Source organism: Pseudophryne corroboree, chromosome 5, assembly GCF_028390025.1.
Source record: "Pseudophryne corroboree isolate aPseCor3 chromosome 5, aPseCor3.hap2, whole genome shotgun sequence".
Lineage (NCBI taxonomy): Eukaryota > Metazoa > Chordata > Amphibia > Anura > Myobatrachidae > Pseudophryne > Pseudophryne corroboree.
Genome location: NC_086448.1, coordinates 576,508,925 through 576,526,011, shown reverse-complemented (window position 1 = coordinate 576,526,011; position 17,087 = coordinate 576,508,925). Strand labels below are relative to the sequence as shown.

Here is a 17,087-nt window from a genome sequence, read left to right as displayed (position 1 = left end):
CAGCCGCAACTGGGGCCAAGACCTCCGGAGGCCCGCACACCAGCGCGCTGGTAAGTGAGACGTAGCAGAGCGCCAATTCCTGACTGTACCCCCTCCTTTATGGGTGAGCACCGAACACCCACGAGGCTTGGCAGGGAAGAGTCTGTGGAAGGCTTGGATCAGACGTGGAGCATGTAAATCCGTGGCGTCGACCCAAGTCCTCTCTTCAGGACCATATCCAGACCAGTCAATGAGATATTGCAGATGACCATAACGATGTCGAGAGTCTAATATCTTTTCCACCTCGTATTCAACGCCCCGATGAGTTCGTACCTTTGGAGCTGCTGGAAGCGTTCTCTGGAAACGATTGAGAATTAGTGGTCTGAGGAGAGAAATATGGAATGAGTTGGGTATTTTCAAAAAAGCAGGCAGTTTCAATTTATAAGCCACCGGATTAATAACACTTTCTACTGGAAAAGGTCCAATAAACCGTGGAGCAAACTTCATTGAGGGGACTCTGAGCCGGAGATTACGGGTAGATAACCAGACCTTATCGCCCGGTTTCAAACTTGGAACTGCTCGCCTCTTCCGATCAGCGAACATTTTATACCGTTGAGAAACTTTCTTAAGAGACGAATGGATCTCTTTCCAAATTTGAGCGAACCGCTGAAGAGCAGAAGCAGCCGCAGGTACATCTATGGCAGGTAATTCTTGAAAATCTGGTACTCTAAGATGCTGACCATAAACTGCGAAAAAAGGAGTTGTATCAGTTGAAGTATGATAACGGAAATTATGAGCAAACTCCGCCCATGGCAACAATTCTACCCAGTCATCCTGTGAAGAGATATACAGTCTCAAATAGGTCTCAAGTTCTTGATTTACCCTCTCTGTCTGCCCATTTGTTTGAGGATGATAGGCCGTAGAGAACTTCAGTTTTACCTGTAGCGCTGAACACAGAGCCCTCCAAAACTTGACCACAAATTGTACTCCTTGGTCAGATATGATTTCTGTTGGAAGTCCATGTAACCTGAATATTTCACGAAGAAACAACTGAGCCAACTTTAGAGCAGAGGGTAATCCCATGAGTGGAATGAAGTGTGCCATTTTTGAAAACCTATCGACTACTACCCAGATGGTGTCATACCCTTTGGATGGAGGGAGATCAGATATAAAGTCCATTGACAAATGGGACCAGGGGCGCCTAGGAATGGAACTGGGTATTAATTGGCCTGCGGGAGCCTGACGAGATTTTTTATGCTGAGCACATTTGGGACATGAAGCTATAAACTCTTGAATGTCTACCTTCATACGAGGCCACCAATACGTTTGAGACAGAAACTTAAAAGTCTTTAGGACCCCAGGGTGACCATTAAACTTGGATGTATGAGCCCAAGACAGAAGGTTTGGACGAAGCTCCAGAGACAAACATCTTGCCTGGAGGCGGGACTTGCGACATCCCTGTAGCTGCGAAAACCACCGGATTTAATACTGGTCGAGTAGCCTGTTCTGCAGATTCCTCGTTTGAGCTCATGGAGCGAGACAAAGCATCCGCTTTGACATTTTGTGAGCCCGTTCTAAACATCAACTTAAAATCAAAGCGAGAAAAGAATAGAGCCCACCTTGCTTGTCGAGGATTCAGACACTGCGCGGCTTTCAAGTAGAGACGGTTCTTGTGATCCGTGTAGATGGTAATGGGAAATCTCGTACCCTCCAGCAGATACCTCCATTCTTCAAGGGCCAATTTGATTGCTAACAACTCCTGGTCACCGATTGTATAGTTCATTTCTGCAGACGAGAACCTACGAGAAAAAAACCCACAGGGGTGAGTCTTACCATCACTGCCAACCTGGGACAGGACTGCGCCCACGCCAACCGTTGAAGCGTCCACTTCCAAGATGAAGGCTTTACTGACATCCGGCTGCTGTAACACAGGAGCTGAAATAAAAGCTTGTTTTATTTTGTGAAAAGCGGACAGTGCGTCGTCAGACCATTGGGAAGGATTTCCCCCTTTCCGGGTTTGGCAGGTAATTGGAGCTATTAGCGTGGAAAAGCCTTTAATAAACTTTCTGTAGTAATTAGTAAAGCCAATGAAGCGTTGAACTGACTTGAGTGTTGTTGGAAGAGACCAGTTTTCTATAGCTTCCAGTTTAGCTGGATCCATTTGAAGATCTGTTCCGGAAATGATGTATCATAAGAAAGATATTGAAGAAGCTTCAAATGTGCATTTGGACAACTTGCCATACAGATGATTCCGTCGAAGACGTTGCAGAACCTCCTTCACCTGTTGGCGATGAGAGACTAAATCACGGGAGAATATCAAGATGTCATCGAGGTAAACCACCACACATTTATACAGGAGATCTCTAAACACTTCGTTGACAAAGTTTTGAAACACGGCAGGGGTATTACTTAAACCGAAGGGCATCACTAGATATTCATAGTGGCCGTCACGAGTATTGAAGGCGGTTTTCCACTCATCACCACTTCGAATCCTGATAAGGTTGTATGCCCCGCGAAGATCCAGTTTCGTGAAGATGGAAGCCCCTCTAACTCTGTCAAACAGCTCTGTGATAAGAGGTAACGGGTAGCTATTTTTGATCGTGATATCATTTAAACCCCGATAATCGATACAGGGGCGAAGTCCTCCATCTTTCTTCTTGACGAAGAAGAATCCAGCACCAGCTGGGGAAGTGGATGGACGGATGAAACCTTTCTGTAAATTTTCCTTTATGTATTCACTCATGGCTTGAGTTTCTGGGACTGAAAGAGAGTATGTACGCCCTCTAGGCGGCTTGCTCCCTGGAACCAGATCAATGGGACAATCCCACTCTCGATGGGGAGGCAAGACATCCGCTGCTTTCTCACTGAAGATGTCAGTGAATTCCTGATAGGCCTCCCGGAGGCCAGACTGAGACTTTACACCAGAAGACTTTATTGGAAACACTTGAGCCAGACAAGACTGACGACAGGAGGAACTCCATGATGTTAACTGCAATGTGGACCAGTCAAATTGCAGATTGTGCAGTTGGAGCCAAGGCATACCCAGTACTATCTCATAGCCCGCTTTGGGTTTAACCAGGAACTCAATGAGCTCAGAATGCAGGAAGCCTACTCCTAGAACCACCGGCTTGGTTTGCTGAAAGATGGAACCTTCAGAAATACGGCTTCCGTCCACGGCCGTGAGATAAACTGGACACCACAGCTTAGTCACTGGGAGATGAAGTCTATCCACTGCAGCTTGCGTGATAAAATTCCCAGCAGCACCACAATCCACTAAGGCAGACAAAGATTGGAGTCCCTCAGACCTTTCCAAGGTGACAGGTAATATAAGATCCTGAGATGAAGGAGCTTTATTCAAAAGCCCTAACTTGACTCCTCCTCTACAAGTTAGGACCTGGCGTTTCCCGGCCGAGCAGGGCAGGAACCAATCAGATGACCAGCAGCAGCACAATAGAGACACAGTCTTTCCTTTAATCTTCTGGACCGCTCCTCAGGTGTTAAAAGAGATTTGTTTACCTTCATGGGTTCATCAGTAATAATAGGTAGAGACTGTACCAGAGGCATAGCTCGGTGCTTGCGAAGATCACCTCGAGAGCGTTCACAGGTCCGCTCGCGTAGACGTAGATCCAATTTGACACATAGGGAAATTAGAGCTTCCAGTTGCTCTGGTAAATCTCGAGTAGTCAGTTCATCCTTGATGCGGTCAGACAGACCATGCCAGAAGGCGGCAACCAATGCCTGGTTGTTCCACTTCACCTCTGATGCCAATGTCTGGAACTGGATAACGTACTGACCCACAGTACGTGTTCTCTGGCGGATCTGAAGGAGGTCAGAAGAAGCAGAGGTCGTACGCCCAGGTTCGTCAAAGATGCGTCGGAATGCGGCAACAAATTCAGTATAGTTGTTCAATATTGCATCTGCCCGCTCCCACAGCGGAGAGACCCAGTTCAAAGCAGAGCCAGCTAGAAGAGAAACAATATAAGCAACCTTTGTTCTAGGTGTTGGAAAGTTCTGTGGCTGCAATTCAAACTGAACTTCGCATTGGTTTAGAAACCCACGACACATCTTAGAATTACCATCAAATTTACTCGGAGTAGGAAGATTGATGCGAGACATTGAAACAGGAGCAACTGGAGAGCTGGAAACTGAGGAACCTGGAGCAGGAACTGTAACTGAAGAGGACACTGGGGAAACTGGAATTGGAAGTGATTGTTGCAAAGTATCTAATCGTAAAGACATTCCTTGCAGGAATTGCATAATCTGCTGCTGTGCAGCCTATTGACCATCCAGTCGTGACACTAGGTCTTGGAGTGTCCCTGACCCCACACTCTGACCACCGTCCGGGTCCATGGGCCTCGGACAAACTGTCAGGTCTCTAGGTTTGTCTGTCCCCGGCGGGGGCGCTAGTGGGTCAGTGTTGGTCTGATGGATAAAACGTGGAGGCAATATAATAGTCCTGCGCATAGGCGCTGATGTTTTATTGTTACTGAGTAGATCGGATAACACAGCATAAACAGAAAACCGATAATGGAATGACAATAGATGATAACTGGATTTAAATAGCAGAGGTCTCTTGCAAATGAAATGTGAAACAACAAAACTGAAGGCAGATGATATAACTAAAGTCCAATAGTACTTGATAGCACACAGTCTCGGTCTAACGTAAGATAAAGTAACTTGAAAGGCAGAACTCCGGTATGTAAAAGAAACACTCAGTCTCTATAAAGCACACAAGTCCAGATAGCTTTACTAGGTTCAAGCAGGAAAAAGTCTCTAAGCCATCAATAGTAATACTGCTGAAATGCACAGATGGAATACAGATAGCCAGTGTACAAGTGGGATGGTAATACGAACACCTGAGGAGAGTCTCTGCTGCTGCTGATTGTGGCTGAATGGAATTGGAGTCCAGAGTTAACAGGAGAGCTGTGAGAATGAAGACTGGAACAAATGGAAGTAACCACGAGGATCGCTGGAAACAGGAACCAGAAGAACTAAGGCACACGGTGTGTGACTTGTTGTCCGAGGCAATGTGAGAGAGCCACAAGCTGGAAGTTATACCTCCTGCCCAGCAGTGATTGGACACAAACTGCAGGCGGAGATACAAGCTGGATTGAACATCAGAATCAGCTGCGTGCAGGTGCCATGGTAACGTCCACACAAGCTGGACATCGGCACGCCGCAAAACCCACACAGGACCAGACTCAGGAGTACTCAGCAATGTGAAATAGAACGCTCGCGGATACTACACCCACGCAGCCGCAACTGGGGCCAAGACCTCCGGAGGCCCGCACACCAGCGCGCTGGTAAGTGAGACGTAGCAGAGCGCCGATTCCTGACACTCAGTTTGTTATGTCATACAATTAAGTATAGAATCACGTACTAACAGTGGCAGTATAAACCACCGCAAGTAACATCAGCATCATTGGTTTGGCCCTCCAACACAGTTCAGATTTTTCATGTGGCCCCCTATAGAAATGAATTGCCCACCACTGCTCTAGGACGTAAGAGAAAATAGGATTTTAATTACCTACCGGTAAATCCTTTTCTCGTAGTCCGTAGAGGATACTGGGCACATTTTTTTCTTAACAAAAATAAAATATTTTTTTTTAAATACAAATGTTTAAATGTAATATATTAATCTTATATTATCCTTAAAAAGATAAAAATAATGTATTGGATTAAATATCACTTTCTTTGCTTGTTTAGTCAGTTCCTGAATCTTTTATTTATTCTATCTGCCTAAAGAGAAGGGGTGGTTTGTTGTGTTAATAAACTTTATTAATAAACCTCTTCATGGAAACAAAAATATCCATGCCAAAATCAGAACAATGCTTGCTTATGGTAGTACACTTGCATGAAATACTGTATTCCATTTCAAGTTGTATAAAGGACGGAAAGTGTTCAGTGCACATACACCAGGCATTCCCAACCGCAGTCCTCAAGGCACACCAACAGTGCAGGTTTTAGTGATATCCAGGCTTTAGCACAGATGGTTAAATCAAAATAACTGAGGTACTAATTAAGTCACCAGTGTTCAAGCCTGGATATCACTAAAACCAGGACTGTTAGTGTGCCTTGAGGACCGAGGTTGGGAAACACTGACATACACTGCAGAAATGTATAGTTCCCCAAGCGGATTCAGTATGACATGGTGGATGTCGGCATCCTGGTGGTCAGGAGACTGACACCGAGATCCCGACAGCTGGAATACGTGTCCCTCGTGGGCTCGCTGCGTCACCAAGCTTCGGGCACGGTGGTGACCTTAGGTTGGGATTCCGGCGTCGGTATCCTGACAGCCGTCAAAATGAATGCCTTTTTCCCAAGCCGTGTCCTGACAATATGTATATTGGCTGGTACTTTATCTCCGTCTACTTTATCTCCATCCAAGGCTTAGAAAATAGACCCCAAAGTACCAGACAGTCTGCTTCTAACTGCAATGTTGCAGGCTGTGTTTGAAAAATGACTGTTAGCTGATTGGTTGGTAGTTGATCTCTCTCCACTTTATCACTCTCCAAGGCTTAGTACATGTGCCCCCTTGATTGTTCTGTTTATTACTGTGTTGATACTGGTACTGTAGTTTGTTGTTTTAATGATAAGCTCCATTTTACTTAACTTTTCTTTTTTTTTCTTTTTATAAGCAGAATATAGAACACTTTATCTATTGCACTAAATAGTTTCAACTGGGAAAACTTCCTCATTTTACTCAGCTACAGTAATTGACTTGGAACGTGGGTAATTTATTATTAATATAGAGTATAAAGGTGTCCAGAGAACAGTTAGTAAATTACTTTTTTAATAAACTGAGCTTTTCTGATGACCAAGTAAGGAAAGGCAATAATAATTACGGACAATGGGGGTGTTCAGTTAGTTCCGACAATTTCAGAGCTATCGAATTCACCACCCTGCGTATTCAATTGCGGTCAGTTTTCGCCCATTTTTATAGCTTTTTCGCAAATGCCTTTTCACTCTTTTTTTTTTTTTAGTGAATAGGTACTGGTGAAAAATACCTAAAAATCGGCAAAATGCAGGTGCGAAAACACGTGGATTCGCCGATCCACATGTTTTTCGCTCCCACTGAATTTTTCACTTAGGTGAAAAAACGTACCTAATTCAATATCCCCCCAATGTAGCACAGGTATTTATGCAAAGAAAAGTGTTCTGCTAGAGTATGTCAAATTAATACCTTTACATAAGCTACCACTTCACATTTTCACACCATTTACACTTCTGTTTTTATTATTAGAACTGCATTTAACATACTAGCAACACTAACCCAATGTTATAGTTTGATAAAAGTTTTTTTTATATCTATTCTATATAATGCATTTAAAAAAATCTTTGCAGATGGGGTTTTAACAGCAAATTCTGAGAATAACAGTTATCCTTATCATGGATCATCGCATAAGTGTGACATCTGCTTGCTGTCCTTCAATAAGGAGACACAATACCAAAAACACATGCGAGATCATGAGAGAAATGACAAGGTAAGCAAACAATTTCTGTATTTTATGCCTAGTTATGCTTATGCGACAGTTTTAAAGATGCCTCTCTGTATTCTGGGTTTATTCTCTTGGGCGTCATTGTAAATAAAATCACAATCTAGAAAAAATAAATAAAAAAATAATATATATATATATATATATATGTGTGTGTGTGTGTGTGTGTGTGTGTGTGTGTGTGTATGTATATGTGTGTGTGTGTATAAATATATATATATATGTGTGTGTGTGTGTGTGTATATATATATATATATATATATATATATATATATATATATATATATATATAATATATATTTGCTCTACAGGGCCGATACAGAGATGGATGCATGCGGGCTTAATTGCACCTGCACTGCGTACATGGAACTAAATGTGGCTATTTGGCCATATACTCCGCCAACAGGTGCAGGTTGGGAATTTGACTGGGGCGGTACACCTGTCAAACAGTAACACAGGTGTCCGAAGGCGAGCTTAGGGAGGACAGAAATCCCCCGTTGCGCTCTACGCATCTTTGCAGTTGGGCTGCCCTTATCTATATGCTTATGACTATGCTTGGTTTCATAGCTAGCAAAATGCTTGGTGCATACTTGTACCAGCTGATGCAAAAGATAAAACATCTCGATGCCACTACTTCCCCATCCAAATTCAAACATAAAATTTATGTTTGAACTCGGATGGGGAAGTAGTGGCATCGAGATGTTTCGTTGGTTTATTGCAATTTAACAATGAGTAATGTCTGTAGTCTGTTTCATGGTTAAGTATTATGAAGATCACATGTACAGTGCTTGAAAATAAATGTAAAGTTTTTCAAAGAACACAAAACAAGTGAATGTTGTTTCTTCCAACTACACAATGTTTGATGTATTGTTCTTATAACATGCAAAGATACAAAGTACATATATAAAAATGAAAATTGACATTTAGTTACATACATAGGGGGTTATTCAGACTCAGGGGTATATTTACTAAGCCTTGGATGGCGATAAATCCGATTTGAGATAAAGTCCCAGCCAATTGGCTCCTAACTGTCGTTTTTCAAACCCAGCCTGTGACATGGCAGTTAGAAACCGATTGGCTACGACTTTATCTCCGTCTAATTTATCTCCATCCAAGGCTTAGTTAATAGACCCCTACGTAGCAGTTTTACTAAAATTGCAAAACTGCTGCTGTTTTAAATCGCATGTTGGGAGCATGTGTAGCGCCGCTCAGCGATGCATCGCAGAAATCTTGAAATAAGAGGTACTGTAGACACCTACATATGCAGCCAGGCTGCATATGCAGACGCACCGTCACCATGTTTCCTGTAGCAGGAAACTCCTTGAAAATGGCCATGGCACGTCTTTGTTTCCTGCACTACTCCTCACCATCGCCGCCCTCAATCACTCACCGCCTGTCAATCACAATGCAGTTGCATCTTGCATTGTGGCTCCATGCACGCACAAAGCACGCGCATGCCCCCCGATAATAATTATTAATAAGAAATACTAGGTATAGACAGTCACTGAGTAGGAGCGAGCTGTAACTGAAGTGCAAGAGGGCTGTGAGAACAGAAGGGAAGAGAGCGCTGCTCTAAAGAGCTTACAACTGTTTGCGATTTTAGCAAAATACCAATCGACTCTGAATAGCCCCCATAGTACCGGGATGCGGTCAACATCCCGCTGGACGGGATCCCGGCGGTCGAAATACCGACGCCGGAATCCCGACCGCCACAATCCCGATATATTCTCCCTCCGTGGGTGTCCACGACACCCATAGAGGGAGAATATAATAGTGTGCCGAGCGTAGTGAGGCACCGTGCCCGCAGCGTGGCGAGCGAAGCGAGCCCGCATGGGGCTGCGTTCCGCTCGCCACCCCTGTCGGGATTTTGTGGTCGGGATTCCGGCGTCGGTGTTTCGACCGCCGGGATCCCGTCCAGCGGGATTACGTACTGATCCAAGTGTTGAGACTTGTTTTACCTAGATTAGAACATTTTGCACAGATATGATATTCTGCTGCGGGTACACTGGGCTCCACAAGGATTAACATTGGGGTGTAGAGTAGGATCTTGATCCGAGGCACCAACTGGCTCAAAGCTTTGACTGTTCCCAAGATGCACAGCGCCACCTCCTCTATAACCCCGCCTCTGTGCACAGGAGCTCAGTATGTAAGTTGGTGCCATGCAATAAGCAGGCATATCAACAGGGGGGCTGCTCCTGCAGCCCTAAGAAAAGCTAATATCAGAAGAAAGAATATCTGAAGACTTCAAGGCCTGCAGCAGTGTTAGATGTCAGTCAGACATCCCCTACTGCAGCTCCATCACTCCCCCAGCGGTGCTGTATACTCCCTGGTTGCCGGGTCACTGCATCGGAGGCTCCGGAGTTCTTCATACGTTAGTCACACACTCGCCGCTGTCTCCCGGATCGCGTGGCCGCATTAGAAGGGGAGGTAAAGGGTCTCTTTGGCCCGCTGTAATTGCGATCTAGCGCGGCCGTGGGAGGCGGGCCACGCGCGCGCTAGCATGGACACTGTAAATGGCAGCCGCTCCACTAACCTCTGTGACACAGGGCACTGGTATGGTTTTTGTCTCTGTGAAAAACCTTTTCATTACAGCCCGCAGCGCCCGGTGGGGAAGCCAGCAGGGGGATAAGGCCTGACCTGTAACCCCAGCCCCAGGGCGCCATTTGGGTAAATGTTCCCGCCTTGGAGCTGCATGTATAACTTCCTGTCAGCCGCCATTACACGGAGCTGCGCTGTTCCTGGGACTGCTGGGGCAAATCCTTTTCTGTAAAGCTGCCTGCTCATCAGCGTTGTGCATTTTACAGGACACTTAAGTATTCTACCTGTCAGTGGACAGTGTCAGGTAAGAAAGAGTGCATACAGTCAGGGTTGTGTGGTACAAACACCCTGTGATATACATCCAGTACTTACTGTGTTTTGTTATATCTACTGTTTACATATTTATATCTTTATAGCTATACTGAGTATCACTTTGTATTGCTAGTCCAGTACAGTCTTATTGTTTGGAATAACTTCTGCATTGTACATTTGTGACTATATGTGTGTGTGTGCATGTAGCTGCTGCGTATCTTCCATCTTGTGTATTTCACTCAGCTTGCTACCCCTATAGCCTGTAACCTGAGGGGGCTAAGTGCGTCAGGTTTATTAACTGGTATAGGTTTTTCACAAGATATACTTATTGTGTATTTTTCTTTGTGATTTATAGTCACCATATATCTCTTGGATTCCCAGTTGTGCTGACACACAGCACTGGGAGTTCTTGCTAGGTATATCGCTGCTACTATTGTACTGGGTTGCCTGATATTCAGCTTATCGTTATGTCAGCTACATGGGGCAACGGATCTGGGGCTTCTCCCACATTGCGTGGTGGTGATGCTGCAGACACTTTTGGGGACAACATGGCAGCAGAGAGTTCAGGTTCAGGGGGTTCCTTATCTCCCAGTGGGTCTGTAGCACCAGGGGCAACTAATCACCCACCTTGGGCTACTTTCTCCACGTTATTAAATATGCTGGTAACAAAACTTACGCCCCCAGTGGGACCTCCTATGCCAGTGCAGCAGTTTATGGTCCCTGCAGTCAATCCGCCATGGGCAGATCAAATCTCATCTCAGTTACAGCACTTGAACCAATCACTGACTAGGACTAGCCTAGGACTAAGCCTAGGACTAAGAAGTCTTCTAAACAGGCCGCTACGCCCTCACAATCCACCGCTGTTCCGGACACATCCTCTGAGGAGGATGGCACATATACTGACCCCACAGACACTGACTCAGATGCTTCTGATGGGGATAGAAGTCACTGGTGGATTTCCCTGATTTGATTGAAGCTATCAGGCTCATTCTTCAGGTCTCTGATGATCCTGTTTCTATAAATCCGACAGATTTAAATGTAAGAAGGTGGTTAAACAAGTTTTACCTCATTCTCAACACCTGGCTGACATACATCAGGAATCCTGGTAAAATCCAGGAACAAAATTCACACCGCATAAGAGACTGTTGGCTCGCTATCCTCTCTCTGCGGAGCTATGTAAGAATTGGGAAACTCCTCCGCCTGTAGATTCTCATGTTGCACGCATGGTAGTTTCCTCGACTCTGCCAGTGACCACCGTCACCTCTCTGAAGGAACCGACCGATAGACGTGTAGAGGGTGTTTGAAAGCTATTTACACCCTAATGGGGGCTGTGCATAGACCACCCTTTGCAGCGACATGGGCTGCTGAAGCTGTTGAAGTATGGGCTCAGGAGCTGGAGGCGGAGCTACCTTCTAACGCTTCTGATCATGCCAGACAATGTCTCTCATATATTGCCACGGCTTCTCTTTACCTTAAGGAGGTGGCTTCCGATGGCGGGGTGCTGGCGGCCAAGGCTGCCACTACGTCCATCTTGGCTTGACGTATCCTTTGGTTGAGATCTTGGTCGGTGGATATGGATTCTAAGAAAACCCTGGAGGTGCTTCCTTTCAAGGGAGACATTCTTTTTGGAGAAGACCTCAATAAGATTGTGGCTGACCTGGCTTCTGCTAAAACAGCTTGCCTACCAAGTACGGCTCCTTCTGCATAGAAGGCTAAAAGTACTTTCTCTCGGCCCTTTCGTCCTCCAGGTAAAGCAAAAGGTCAGGCGTATCCGAGGCAAGCTCGTACTTCCAAACCTGCCAAGCCCAGACCAAAGCGGGCCTGGGCTGCCCGTCAGCCTGCTTCCAAAACTGACAAGCCTGCTGCATGATGGGGTGGGCCTCCCCCTGGGGGATCCCAGGGAGGGGGGGCCGGCTTCTAGGTTTTGCCCGGGAATGGTTGAAGACCACTTCCGATGCCTGGGTAAGGGAAGTCGTCACTCGAGGTTACGCCGTATCCTTCAAGAAACGTACCCCTCATCGATTTTGCCTGACAGATGTCCTTTTTGGACCCGGTGAAGGCAAACACTCTTTATTCGGTAGTACAATCCCTCCTGACCACAGGAGTGGTAGTACAGGTGCCTCTGGCTCAGAGAGGCAAGGGGTTCTATTCACGGCTGTTTCTAGTCCCGAAACCGAACGGGTCCTCGCGGCCCATTCTCAATATCATGTCCCTGAACAAGTATGGAAACTCTACGCTCTATTGTTCTGGCCTTGGAGCCTGGAGACTATATGGTCTCCCTGGACATACAGGATGCCTACCTGCATATTCCTATTGCAATGTCACATCAGCAGTACCTGAGGTTTGCGATGGGCAACCTTCATTACCAATTTCGGGCGTTACCTTTTGGTTTGACAATGGCTCCACGAGTTTTCACCAGAGTAATGGCGGTAATGACGGCTGTACTCCGCCGTCAAGGGGTCAGGATCCTGCCGTACCTGGACGATTTGTTGATACTGGCAAATTCCCCAGAAATTCTCCTGCGTCATCTAGATCTGACTGTCCAGTTCATGAAAGCCCACGGGTGGCTAGTCAACTGGAAGAAATCTTTCCTGGTTCCTGCTCGGAGCATGGGGCACCTGGGAGCGTTATTGGACATGCACAACCAGCGGTTGTTCCTGTCTCAGGAGAAAGTCCTGAAGCTTCAGGACAGGATTCGATGCTTCCTATCTTGTCCGCAAGTGTCGATACATTCGGCAATGCAAGTGCTAGGTCTCATGGTGTCGGCTTTCGACATGGTGGAGTATGCTCAATTCCATTCTCGCCCTCTGCAGAAGTTACTTCTTGCCAAGTGGGACGGCCTGCCTCACCGGATCAGATCTCAAATGATCTCATTGTCTCCGGAGGTCCGCCTGTCACTGAACTGGTGGCTTCAGGACCATCGATTGAGCAGGGGTCGTCCCTTCTGGATATCCAACTGGGTCCTTCTGACTATGGATGCCAGTCTGAGAGGTTGGTGCGTGGTGTTGGAACAACACTCCCTTCAGGGTCGGTGGACCGAGGAGGAGTCTCTACTCCCGATGAACATTCTGGAACTGCGGGCGGTGTTCAATGCACTGACTCTAGCCCAGCATTTGATACAGAACAGACCTGTTCAAGTACAATCGGGCAACGTCACCACGGTGGCGTACATCAGTCATCAAGGCGGCACTCGAAGCCGCATGGCAATGAGGGAAGTATCACGGATTCTTCAGTGGGCAGAACGCCATCTGCCGGCCATATCCGCAGTGTTCATTCCGGGAGTCCTAAACTGGAAAGCAGACTTTCTCAGTCGTCAGAACGTACACGCCGGGGAGTGGAGCCTCCATCCGGAGGTCTTTAAACTTCTCGTGGACAAGTGGGGCCTTCCAGATGTGAACCTGATGGCGTTTCGACACAATCACAAGGTACCGGTCTTCGGAGCAAGGACAAGGGGTCCTCAAGCAGCGTTCGTGGACGCTCTGTCAATTCCATGGCACTTTCGGCTGCCGTACGTGCTCCCTCCGGTGTCATTCCTGCCCACAGTAATATGGAAGTTCAAACAAGAAGGAGGAAACCTACTTCTGATCGCTCCAGCGTGGCCCAGACGGCACTGGTTCTCCAATCTACAGGACCTCTCGCTAGATTAGGGGTGGGCAAAATACGGCCCGCGGGCCGGATGCGGCCCGCAAACCGATCCTGCCCGGCCCACTGCCTCCCACCAGCGAGCAATGACAAGCGGCCCGACCGGCTGAGCTGCTTGTCATTGCTCTGCACTGCAGTACCTCCAAGCTGCCAGCGGGGCCTCTCTCCCCTGCTGCTCCTGCTGCTGCGTTGTAGCAGCCTCCTCCAGAGTCCCCAGTGACAACGGCTGTGTTCAGCCAAAAATGGGGCGGGGCTACGTGACGACGAGGGGCGGGGCTACATGGACCTCAGGGGGCGGAGCTACACGGGACAAGAGCCAGACTGCTACAGATCCATCCTTCCTGCCACTGCCAGCCAGATCAGTAAGTTAATGGGAAAAGTGAAAGAAAGTGTGTGTGTGTGTGTGTGTGTGTGTGTGTGTGTGTGTGTGTGTGTGTATATTTGTGTGTGTGGGCAGTGGCGTCAGACTGTTTTTAGGTTTGGGGGAGAGATCTTTAGCTCTCGCTGTACCAACCCCTCCTGTGTTCTGTCACCATGTCACCCCCCCCCCGTGTTCTGTCACTGTGTCACCCCCCCCCCCGTGTTCTGTGACTGTCACCCCCCCCCCGTGTTCTGTCACTGTGTCACCTCCCCGTGTTCTGTCACTGTGTCACACCCCCGTGTTTTGTCACTGTGTCACACCCCTTGTGTTCTGTCACTGTGTCACCTCCCCGTGTTCTGTCGCTGTCAACCCCACCATGTTCTGTCAACATGTCACCCCCCCCCCGTGTTCTGTCACTGTCACCCCCACCGTGTTCTGTCACCCCCCCTCCCCGTGTTCTTTCACTGTGTCACACCCCCCGTGTTCTGTCACCGTGTCACACATCCGTGTTCTGTCACTGTCACCCCCACCGTGTTCTGTCACTGTGTCACACCCCCCGTGTTCTGTCACTGTCACCCCCCTCCCCGTGTTCTGTCACCGTGTCACCCCCACCGTGTTCTGTCACTGTCACCCCCCTTCCCGTGTTCTTTCACCTGTGTCACACCCCCCGTGTTCTGTCACCGTGTCACACATCCGTGTTCTGTCACTGTCACCCCCCCTCCCCGTGTTCTATCACCGTGTCACCCCCACCGTGTTCTGTCACTGTCACCCTCCCCTCCCCGTGTTCTTTAACTGTGTCACACCCCCGTGTTCTGTCACCGTGTCACACATCCGTGTTCTGTCACTGTCACCCCCCCTCCCCGTGTTCTGTCACTGTGTCACCCCCACCGTTTTCTGTCACTGTGTCACACACCCGTGTTCTGTCACTGTCACCCCCCCTCCCCGTGTCACCCCCACCGTGTTCTGTCACCGTGACACACACCCGTGTTCTGTCACTGTCACCCCCCTCCCCGTGTTCTGTCACCGTGTCACCCCCCTCCCCGTGTTCTGTCACCGTGTCACCCCCACCGTGTTCTGTCACTGTGTCACCCCCACTGTGTTCTGTCACTGTGTCACCCCCACCGTGTTCTGTCACTGTGTCACCCCCACCGTGTTCTGTCACTGTGTCACCCCCACCGTGTTCTGTCACTGTGTCACCCCCACTGTGTTCTGTCACTGTGTCACCCCCACCGTGTTCTGTCACCGTGTCACACTTTTCCGCAGGGGCCATAAGACACTGGATAATTTGCTTGCTGCACAATAATTATCCTAAATAAAATGTTAATGTGTACCTGCCGTAATGTGTGTAAAAGGGGCTCTACCTGGTGTAATGTGTGTAAGTGGCGCTGTGTGGCGCAATTTGAATAATGGAGACTATTGTGCAGCCTAATATGAATCTGTATTATTTCTCTAACGTCCTAAGTGGATGCTGGGGACTCCGTAAGGACCATGGGGAATAGCGGCTCCGCAGGAGACTGGGCACATCTAAAGAAAGCTTTAGGACTAACTGGTGTGCACTGGCTCCTCCCCCTATGACCCTCCTCCAAGCCTCAGTTAGATTTCTGTGCCCGACGAGAAGGGTGCACACTAGGGGCTCTCCTGAGCTCTTTGTGAAAGTTTTAGTTTAGGTTTATTATTTTCAGTGAGACCTGCTGGCAACAGGCTCACTGCATCGAGGGACTAAGGGGAGAAGAAACGAACTCACCTGCGTGCAGAGTGGATTGGGTTTCTTAGGCTACTGGACATTAGCTCCAGAGGGACGATCACAGGTTCAGCCTGGATGGGTCCCGGAGCCGCGCCGCCGGCCCCCTTACAGAGCCAGAAGAGCGAAGAGGTCCGGAAAATCGGCGGCAGAAGACGATCCTGTCTTCAGATAAGGTAGCGCACAGCACCGCAGCTGTGCGCCATTGCTCTCAGCACACTTCACACTCCGGTCACTGAGGGTGCAGGGCGCTGGGGGGGGCAGCGCCCTGAGACGCAATAAATCGATAAGAACCTTATATGGCTAAAATAAATGCATCACATATAACTCCTGGGCTATATGGATGCATTTAACCCCTGCCAAAACATACAGAAAAACGGATGATAAGGACGCCGAGAAAGGGGCGGAGCCTATCTCCTCAGCACACTGGCGCCATTTTCCCTCACAGCTCAGTTGGAGGGAAGCTCCCTGGCTCTCCCCTGCAGTCACTACACTACAGAAAGGGGTTAAAAAAGAGAGGGGGGCACAAATTAGGCGCAGTATAAACAATACAGCAGCTATAAAGGGAAAAACACTTATATAAGGTTATCCCTGTATATATATAGCGCTCTGGTGTGTGCTGGCAAACTCTCCCTCTGTCTCCCCAAAGGGCTAGTGGGGTCCTGTCCTCTATCAGAGCATTCCCTGTGTGTGTGCTGTGTGTCGGTACGTTTGTGTCGACATGTATGAGGAGAAAAATGATGTGGAGACGGAGTAGAGTGTCTGTAATAGTGTTGTCACCCCCTAGGGGGTCGACACCTGAGTGGATGTACTGTTGAAATTGCGTGACAGTGTCAACTTTGTATTAAAGACAGTGGTTGACATGAGACAGCCGGCTACTCAGCTTGTGCATGTCCAGACGTCTCATACAGGGGCTCTAAAGCGCCCGTTACCTCAGATACAGACGCCGACACGGATACTGACTCCTGTGTCGACGGTGAAGAGACAACCGTGATTTCCACGCATTGCATGATGAGGC

The 17,087-nt window shown here is 47.9% G+C and overlaps 1 protein-coding gene across 7 annotated transcripts in view; it reads left to right on the top strand.

Moving 5' to 3' along the window:
• Window positions 1-17,087, top strand: part of ZNF236 (zinc finger protein 236) — a 531,150-nt gene that overhangs the window by 45,728 nt on the left and 468,335 nt on the right. For all 7 annotated transcript variants that reach the window (XM_063923335.1, XM_063923337.1, XM_063923334.1 and 4 more), the window contains exon 2: window positions 7,324-7,463. In XM_063923335.1, coding sequence (XP_063779405.1) covers window positions 7,324-7,463 — 140 coding nt within the window. The remainder of the gene's footprint in view (window positions 1-7,323; window positions 7,464-17,087) is intronic.